Here is a 9,357-nt window from a genome sequence, read left to right as displayed (position 1 = left end):
GCCGGAACGGAAGTTAATCGACATTCCAGCAAACTCAAGGGCCTCTCGGGTGGACAAGGCAAAAAAGGCCTCCATCACAACATGGAAAATACATTGGCATGTGAAGAGGTGAAACAATATATGCAGCTTGCTTTTGATTTTCAGTGCCAAATTCTAGCTAGTACCAGCAAATTAACGTCTAGCAGCAATCATTTTCAAATATATATACACTGGACATTTTAATATTAACCTAAGGAAAATGAATAGTTAGGTTAATATTAACCCAAGATACATCAACTACTGCACTGTCCTGCCTAATAAAAATAGTCATGCCAGCATATAGTATATAAATCTGAATTTGTGTTTATAAGAAGAGTGCCCATTGCAATGTAAACCTGAGAACACAACTCACCTCAAGTGCAGGATATAGCAGACACCTACTTCTTCAGTCAAGTGCAGTAAAAGACCGTTTGCAGAACCTGTTTAGTCAGAGTTGAACATTACATAAGATGAGAACTCTACATAACTAATATTGGTATGACAGATAGAAAACTGAGAATGGATAAAAAAACTAAGCATGGCAGCAAGACGCTGATGCATCTTCTGTGTCGCCAACTTTCAAAACAGAACCGGAATTCTATTGATAAATGGAAGCATGAAACTTCAATAACAGAATCTGTGCCAATTGTGGACCCATGTTGTACTGAAAAAGCTTTAAAATAGTTGTGATTAAACATTGTCAAATCTGGTTAATTCCCTTGCATAGTTGGTTGATGATTTAAGTTACGATGATCAACTGGTCAGCAGCAGTTGACTGACAGATGCACCAAATACAACAATTCCAATTGCAATCTCCAAACAAAAACTACCCCAAAAAAAGGTGGCAACATATGAGAACAATAATGGAGCTAAACTACACAGCACATGGCAAGTCCAACATATCAGACTGCCTTCAATTGTTGTTCAAGTGAAAGTGGCCATTGCTTCCTTCTTACTAAGGAGGATACATAACGTTTGTTTGCTTCTTCTGGTATTCCCCCATGGCCCAGTACTAAAGGAAGATGACAAAATAACTACACAATCTGTATAGTTCGTTATATGCTAGTGGCACTGAAAGCTTAACAAAAAAATCTGTATAGTTCGTTGTCAGGTATGGTTAATGCCTTAGGTAGTTGGTTGATGTTTATGTTCCGATGATCAACTGGTCAGCAGCGCGCGCTTGACTGACAGATGCACCAATACGACAATCTGAACTGCGAGGAACGAACAAAAACTAACCCAAAAAGGCAACCACAGATTGGAATAATACTTTCGTACTACTTCCAAACCAACTACCTCGAAACGACGTAAGCGCGTGTGCGCGAGGGGGAGAGGGGAGAGGAGGAGGGGGAGCTCACGGGGGCCGTAGGGATAGGGCAGTGGGGCGCGGGGAGGATGTCAGGGACGACGACGCAGGGGAGGAGGCGACTAGGTCCGGGTGGTGGTGGTGCTCCGGCGATGGTGGTGTGGACGGGGCGGCGTCCGGGCCACCGGCGACGAGGGCGGCGGGGCGATGGCGTCCAACGAGGTGGGTTGACGGGGAGAGCGGCGCCGACGTCGGGGCCTCAGGCGGTAGTGGTTGGAGACGGGCGACAGGGACGACGGGGCACCGGCGATGGGCGCAGGGGCAAGGAGCCTCGATCCAGATCGCGTTTGGGAGGAGACGAGGACGACGGGGCGGCGTCGCGGCGTCGGGGCGGCGTCGAGGCGGCGGGGCAGCGGCGTCAGGAGAGGAGAGGGGAAGGGGATCGAGGGCGAGGGCGAGGGAGAGAGAGGGGATAGGTTTGGGCCGGGGAGGAAATATGGATGGGGGCGGCACAATACTAATGGCGCACCACCCCCCGGTGCGCCATAAGTACATCCATACTAATGGCGCACCTCACCCTGGTGCGCCATTAGTTTTTTTTTTGATTTCTGCTCAAGCCAACAGGTTATTTTCCACCTGATGTGATCCACACCAAGTTCCCTCTACTAGCTCGACTGGTCAGCAGCCAGTTCTCACACCAGGAGGTCCTGGGTTCGATTCCCAGGCTCCACAATTTTTTTATGCATTTAAAATGCTGTTTGATACTTATTTGTGTTTAAATATGTTCAAACTTGTTTAAATCATAACAGTAATATTTTTTTTATAAGACAGTAATAATTTTTTAAAAAATATCATCAAACAGTAATGCCGGTGGAGCGGGGGAGGGTGCACAGGGTGCGGGGGGTCGACGGCGGCGGTTGAGTAGGGGAGGGGTGCGGGGGGTCGGCGGTGGCGGTTGAGTAGGGGAGGGGTGCGGGGGCTCGGCGGCGGCGGTTGAGTAGGGGAATCGAGGGTCCGGTGGGTCGGCGGCGGCGGCCGGTGGACCGGGGGGTGCTCGGCGGCGAGGGGGACCGGATCTGGCGAGGTGGGATAGCGATCGAGATGGAGGGGGATCGAGATCGAGTGTCCATGAAATTTAAAAATATTCATGATAGTTCAAAAGTGCCCATGAAATACAATCGAGAAATGAAGGCTACGATTTAAATACAATCGATCTTAGCTAGCTATCTGTTCACAATCTTCTTGCCCTTCTTTTTCGCAAATGGAGTTCTTCTGTGGAACGGACGTCCTTTAGGTAGGGTGGTCCTGCTTCTTCTTGTGGTGTATGCTGCTACTTCATCATCGTCATCATGTTCGATCCTCGGGTCGCCGTACTTGTCAAAGTCTTGCTCATTGGCTACTCCATCCATTCCGATGATCTTCCTTTTGCCTCTCCTCACGACAACACGACTGGGCTTTGACGGGTCGGTAATGAAGAAGCATTGGTCCACTTGGGAAGCCAGTACCCATGGCTTATTTTTCGCGGTGACGTTTGCGCCCGCGGTCTTGGATTTGGCTTCGGGTATAACCATGGTGGTGAAATACCATTCTTGTTTTAGGACGGTCTTGGCCCATCTGACACGGAACATCGCGACCTTCTCTCCAGCGTAGCTCAGCTCCCAGATCTCCTCGATCCTTCCGTAGTATCTGTCCTTGTCGTTACCGGTGTAGGATTCCATCGTTACCTCGGAGTTCTGATAACCATCGCTCTTCGTGTCCTTGGCCTCGGTGTAGAATGTGTAGCCGTTGATATCGTATGCCTCATAGGTCATCAGGTTGTGCTCGGCGCCCTGTGACAAGGTGAATATGAGTTGTTCTTCCGCGGAAGAATCCTCATGTAAAGGGTACGACAGAAGCTTCTGCTTGAACCAATGCGTGAAACCTGAGTTGTGCTCTTTGAGTATATCTCCGTCCATCCTCTGTTGGCCTCGGTCATTGTACGTCTTCTTAATAAAGGTTTTGTGCTCTACCACCCAAGGATCGACCACGTCTATGTGTTGTAGCGCGACTAGGTTTGCTCTTTCAAAGTCGGCGAGTCGACCCTCGAAGTCGACATGCATTTCTCGGCGACCCTCATGGTGACCCCATCCAGCGAGCCTGCCGAGGTGCCTGTTGACGGGCAGACCAACGGGGTTCTCGATGCCTAGATAATTCGTGCAGTAGGAGATGCACTCTTCGGTCAGAAAGCCCCTGGCTATGCTTCCCTCTGGACATGACATGTTGTGAACGTATCCTTTGATGACACCATTCATCCTTTCGAACGGCATCATGCTGTGCAGGAACGTCGGCCCGAGTTGGATGATATCCTCCACTATATGGACCAGCAGATGCACCATAACGTCGAAGAATGCGGGCGGGAAGTACATCTCAAGCTCGCATAGTATCACCACGATCTCTTCCTGTAGCCTCCTGAGTTGCCTCACGCCAATCGACTTCCGAGAGATGACGTCGAAAAAGTTGCATAGGCCAAATAGCGTTTCACGGACGTGCGCGTCCATGATCCCATGGATTGCAACTGGAAGTATCTGCGTCATTAGCACGTGACAGTCGTGAGACTTCATCCCGCTGAACTTCTGCTTTGCTGGGTCTAGGTATCTGCTTATCTTCCCCGCGTAACCATAAGGAAGTTTTACTCCTAGGAGGCAGGTGAAAAACTGCTCGATCTCCTCCTGACTTAGAGTGAAGCACGCGGGAGGGTAGTCATTTCTGGTCTTCTTGGCCTTTTTGCCTTTGCGGCGACTTTCTGTGTCCTGCTTCGCCTCATCATCATCATCATCATCATCATCATCATCATATATAGCGTGAAGCTCCTGCCTGATGCCCATTGATTTCAAGTCTGCCTTGCTTTCCGCCCATCTTTGGTACTCTCTGGCATGTTGAGCAGGGTACCAAGCAGACTCTCGCACACGTTCTTCGTGATATGCATGACATGAAGGCTGTGAGGCACACGGTGGATCTTCCAGTACGGCAAGTCCCAAAAAACAGACCTCGTTTTCCATACCTTCAGCAGCGGCTCTGGCGCCTTTCGCTTCTTTCCCGGCTCTGGCGCCTTTTGCTTCTTTCCCGGCAGTGGGCAGTCTTTCCAATTTTTCAACAGCTTGTCTATTTCCTCGCCGCTCCTCGTACACGGGCGTTTTCGGGGTTCGGTTTCACCATCGAACAGATCCTTGCGTTTCCTCCACGGGTCATCGTCGCGAAGCCACCTTCGATGTCCCATGAACACGGTTTTCGAAGACCCGGGATCTCTATCTAGCTGGCGATACGTTGTGTCATCCATGCACCTTACGCATCCAGAAAATCCGTGGACTACCTGCCCCGCGAGATATCCGTAACCGAGATAGTCGTGCACCGTCGTGAGCAGTGCGGCTCTCATAGGGAAATATTCTTTCTCTGCGGCGTCCCACGTATTGGCTGGCGTTTTCCACAGTGTGTCTAGCTCCTCCTTCAGCAGCCCCAGATACAGATTGATGTCGTTCCCTGGTTGTTTCGGCCCTTCAATTAGCATACTCATGTGAATGTACTTCCTCTTCATGCACAACCAGGGGGGAAGGTTGTACATCCACACAAACACAGGCCAGGTGCTATGTGTGCTTCTCTGGCTGCCAAACAGATTGACTCCATCGGTGCTCGCGCACAGCACGATGTTCCTTGGATCCTTCCCAAATTCTGGGTATTCGAAGTTCAACGCTTGCCACTGGCTCGCATCCTTAGGGTGACTCAGCATCTTTTCTTTTTTATCTATCTCCGGATCATTTGCGTCATCTTCTCGCTTCTTCTCCTCCCTATCCGCGTGCCAACGCAGGAGCTTTGCTACCTTAGGGTCCGCGAAATACAGCTGCAGACGAGGAGTGATCGGAAAGTACCACACCACTTTTCGAGGAGCTTTCTTCCTCTTCTTGTATCGAGTGACGCCGCACACCGGACATATGGTAGACTTCGCGTGCTCGTCCCGATAAATGATGCAATTGTTCATGCACACTTGGTATTTCACGTGCGGTAAATCCAGAGGACACACGATTTTCTTCGCCTCCTCCAAACTGGTCGGGCACTTGTTCCCCTTGGGAAGACGTTCGTTCCAGAATGACATGTTCTCGTCGAAGCATGCGTCGGTCATTTTGTGTTTTACCTTCATCTCCAGAGCCATGAGCGTTACTTTCAGGCAGGTATCCTCGGGCCTGCATCCTTCATACAATGGAGTAACCGCGTCTAACTCAAGTTGATCCATCTTGGCTTTCTCTCGGGCGGCAGCTCTTGCGTTATCCGTCTGCTTGAGAAGCAGCTCTTGAATATGAGGGTCCTGCACCCAGCCCATCGATGGTCCAGCGTCGTCTGCTCCGCCAGCATCATCATCTTCATGATCATGCCCGTCGTCTGCTCCGGCATCTTCCTCATCATCATGTCCTGCATCTTCTACATGATGACTGTGTACAGCATCACCGTCATGATCATCTCCTGGGGATTCTTCGTCTTCTCGCCCGCCCGAGCCGCGGTGGTTGTCTTGCTGCCCTTCCTCATTTCTTGCCCGGCCCCCATGGACGACTTCGTAGTCATCTTCATCACCTTGCCACCGATAGCCATCCATGAAACCACACAAGAGCACGTGGTCCCGCACCTGCCCGGAATCCGGGTCCGCAATAAGGCTCTTCAGCTTGCATCTTCGACACGGACATCTTATCTCCGTCTCGTTCTTTTGAAGCATCTCGGCCTTCGCGGACCTCAAAAACCTATTCACGATGCCTTCGGTCATCGTGCGGACCATGGTCGCCTGCGGGGTAGAGCAAAACGATATTTTAGAACCAAGAAAAAAATTGGCATGACTTTCCCTAAAAATAGGACCAAAAAAAATGCTTAATGCCAAAATTCTCGCCGAAACGGAAATGAATCAACATTCCGGCAAAATATTGGCAACTATCGCATTTCAAGTACCGGTACACCTCCAAACACAAACACATATGCAACACCACAAACATATGCAACACCACGAACATACATAGATCTAGCTAGGCCATAAAAAGTGCATGTGCACATTGTTGTAGGGAGAACAACATAAATATAGCTTCCCCCCTTACTTACCTATCAAAACAAGGTAATTTAACCACTTAAATTGAATGAATCTATGGTGGAAATGAGGTGAAAAAGAGGAGGCACCTGAGACAAGGAGGAGGAGAGAATGAAGTGGGGAGAAAGTGAGTGTGGGTAGGAGAGGCTGTCCAAAATATCTTGTTGCTGCCCACTTACTAATGGCGCACCAACTCTAAATGCGCCATTAGTAATCCAGGTTACTAATGGCGCACCTTCTGGTGGTGCGCCATTAGTAGTTTTGCAAAAAAAACATACTAATGGCGCACTGTTCCAAAGTGCGCCATTACTAGTTTAAACTAGTAATGGCGCATGGTGGAACAGTGCGCCATTAGTAGTTTTGCAAAAAAAGGAATAAAAAATATAATAAAAAAACAACATTAGTGGCGCACTTTCCGACAGGTGTGCCATTACTAGTTACAACTAGTAATGGCGCACTGTGTCTGGATGCGCCATTAATATGTTTGGACAGACGCACTAGTTCAAAAAAAATTGATACTAATGGCGCACCCTGGGCCAGGTGCGCCATTAGTAGTTTCAACTCTAATGGCGTATCAGAAGGTGGTGCGCCATTAGTATATACTAATGGCGCACCGCTTGTCTGGTGCGCCATTAGTGTCAATCCCATCTATAGCCCTTTTTCTGGTAGTGACTCGTTGAAGACAATGATTTGTTGGACCAGTTGCAGTTGTTGTGACAACTGTACGTCTGGTTGGGGTGGCTAGGTATTTAAACCTTAGGACACACAGTCCCGGACACCCAGTCCTGAACACGCAACTCGGGACACCCAGTCCTCACCGTATTCCCCTTGAGCGAAGGTCACACAGACCTCGCCCAATCACTCTAGTAAGTCTTCAAGGTAGACTCCCAAACCTTCAAAGACTTCATTCATCGGCAATCCACAACGTCTCTTGGATGCTCAGAGCGGGATGCCTAACCGGCTGGAGGATGCACAGTCCTCAAGTGTAATAAGTCTTCAGATCACACAAACAAGCAGACTTAAGTGATGCCCAATTCTCTCTGGCTCTGGGTGGTTAGGGCTTTATCCTCGCAAGGAATTCTCTCTCAAAGGCTTCGAGGTGGGTTGCTCTCAAACGACAAAAGCCGTACTCTCAATCTGAGCAGCCAACCGTTTATGGTTGTGGGGGGTGGGCTATTTATAGCCACTTGGCAACCCGACCTGATTTGTCCGAAATGACCCTGGGTCACTAAGGAACTGACACGTGTTCCAACGGTCAGATTTCAAACTCACACGGCAACTTTACTTGGGCCACAAGCAAAGCTGACTTGTCCGACTCTGGACAAGATTCGCTCTCATAGTCTTCACTCGAAGACATAGGTTTTTGGTTAGGCATCACTTCAGTCAGTCTGACTGGTTCTTTTGGACCCCACTTAACAGTACGGTGGTTCCTATGACTCAACACAAAAGAAAAAGAACTACGAAAGATCTAAGTCTTCGAGCTCCATAGGCTTCATGTGGTGTCTTCTCTTGTCATAGTCTTCAAATGTGAATATCTTCATATACCACCTTTGACTTCAATGTCTTCATACATTTTTAGGGGTCATCTCTGGTAGGAAAACCGACTCAATGAGGGACTTCTACCTGTGTTATCCTGCAATTCTCACAAACACATTAGTCCCTCAACTAGGTTTGTCGTCAATACTCCAAAACCAACTAGGGGTGGCACTAGATGCACTTACAACTTCCTTGCGACTACTATGGACCCAGCGTTAGCCTCTCCACGTATAGTACTCTTCTGATGGAAGTCATTCCTTGACCATGTTGACCCCGCCGCGCTGAGAGCACCAGGGCGGTCGATGACAGCGGGGCCTAGGAAGGGGACGACGCAGAGCCGGGGAAGACGCGGCGGTGGATGCCCACGTGTAGTGGAGTATGAGGGTTCACTGGTTCACTGCGGTGTGAGGCTGCCGTCGCTGCAGAATAACAGGGGGTGTGGGTGAGTAGAGGAATCGCCTGGCCAGCGGTGGGAGTTGTAGGGGGTGGTGTGGCATCCGCAGCATCGCAGCCGGCCACGGGAGGCAGGAGCACGAGGCACAACCGGCGCTGGTTAGGGCGGCTGGAGCAAGAAGACCAGAGGTTGAAGAAGCACTACGGCTGTTTGATGGACATCGTACGGTCACAGGAGCTAGAATCGTGGATATTGACTAAGTTGACAAAGCCCTCCGTCCCCGTCAACTAATTAGGCCCACAAGTCAGCCTACCACTATACTGGGTCCCAACTATCAGGGGGAGTATTCATTTTTTTGTGCGTAATAAGGACGCACTTCCTTGTGTGTGAAGATATAGCTGGTGGGTCCGAGCTGCCAGCGGCGGTAACGTTTTTTTCGCGAAATACAGAGGCCCTTTCGGTGGGTCCCAGATGTCAGGTGGAGGAATCATTATTTTGCACGTAATAAGGAGGCATTTCCTTGCGTGCAGCCGTGGACCCAGCTGTCAGCCTCTCCACGTACAGTCCACTTCAGATGCATGTTGGTTGTTGACCACATTGACTAGGCCGCGCCGAGAGGACCAGGGCGGTGCACGACGGCGAGGCCAAGGAAGGGAACGACACGGAGGCAGGAAAGACTCGGCAGTTGTTTCCCACGCGGAGGGGAGTATGATTGTACGAGGGTTTACTGGTTCGTCTGCCGTCGCCGGAGAATAACAGCATGTGTGAGTGAGTAGAGGGATGGCTAGGCCAACGATGGGAGTACGGTGGGGCGGTGAGGCCTATGCGGCAGCACAGCCGGCCGCGGGGAGGAGGGAGCAGGCAGTCCCGCCGGCGCTTGTTTGAGTGGCTGGAGCAGGAAGAGCAGAGATTGAAGAAGCACGACGGCCGTTGGATGGACATCCAACAATCACTGCTTGTGCATCAACCTTTTTTTAGGAAAGCCTCAAATCTGTGGAAAACAAC

The 9,357-nt window shown here is 50.1% G+C and overlaps 1 protein-coding gene across 1 annotated transcript; it reads right to left on the bottom strand.

The window, feature by feature from the left end:
* Positions 1–354: 354 nt before the first annotated feature.
* Positions 355–6,153, bottom strand: LOC147964061 (uncharacterized). The gene is made up of 2 exons (XM_087529095.1): positions 5,490–6,153; positions 355–458 (listed from the first exon to the last, which is right to left on the bottom strand). The coding sequence occupies exons 1-2, from the start codon at positions 6,120–6,122 to the stop codon at positions 429–431; spliced, it is 663 nt and encodes a 220-aa protein (XP_087385221.1). The 5' UTR covers positions 6,123–6,153; the 3' UTR covers positions 355–428.
* Between the last annotated feature and the right edge of the window lie 3,204 nt (positions 6,154–9,357).

Source organism: Triticum urartu, chromosome 6A, assembly GCF_056163025.1.
Source record: "Triticum urartu cultivar PI428250 chromosome 6A, HENAU_Tu73, whole genome shotgun sequence".
Taxonomy (NCBI): Eukaryota; Viridiplantae; Streptophyta; class Magnoliopsida; order Poales; family Poaceae; genus Triticum; species Triticum urartu.
The sequence above is the reverse complement of the archived record's forward strand: the minus strand, read 5'-3'. Positions and strand labels throughout refer to the sequence as shown.

Coding starts and splice junctions, on each gene's coding strand:
- LOC147964061 (XM_087529095.1), bottom strand. CDS start 6,122: ATGGTCCGCACGATGACCGAAGGCATCGTGAATAGGTTTTTGAGGTCC. Junction 459..5,489: donor TCATGGCTCTGGAGATGAAG/GTAAAACACAAA, acceptor CTGACTAAACAG/GTTCTGCAAACGGTCTTTTA.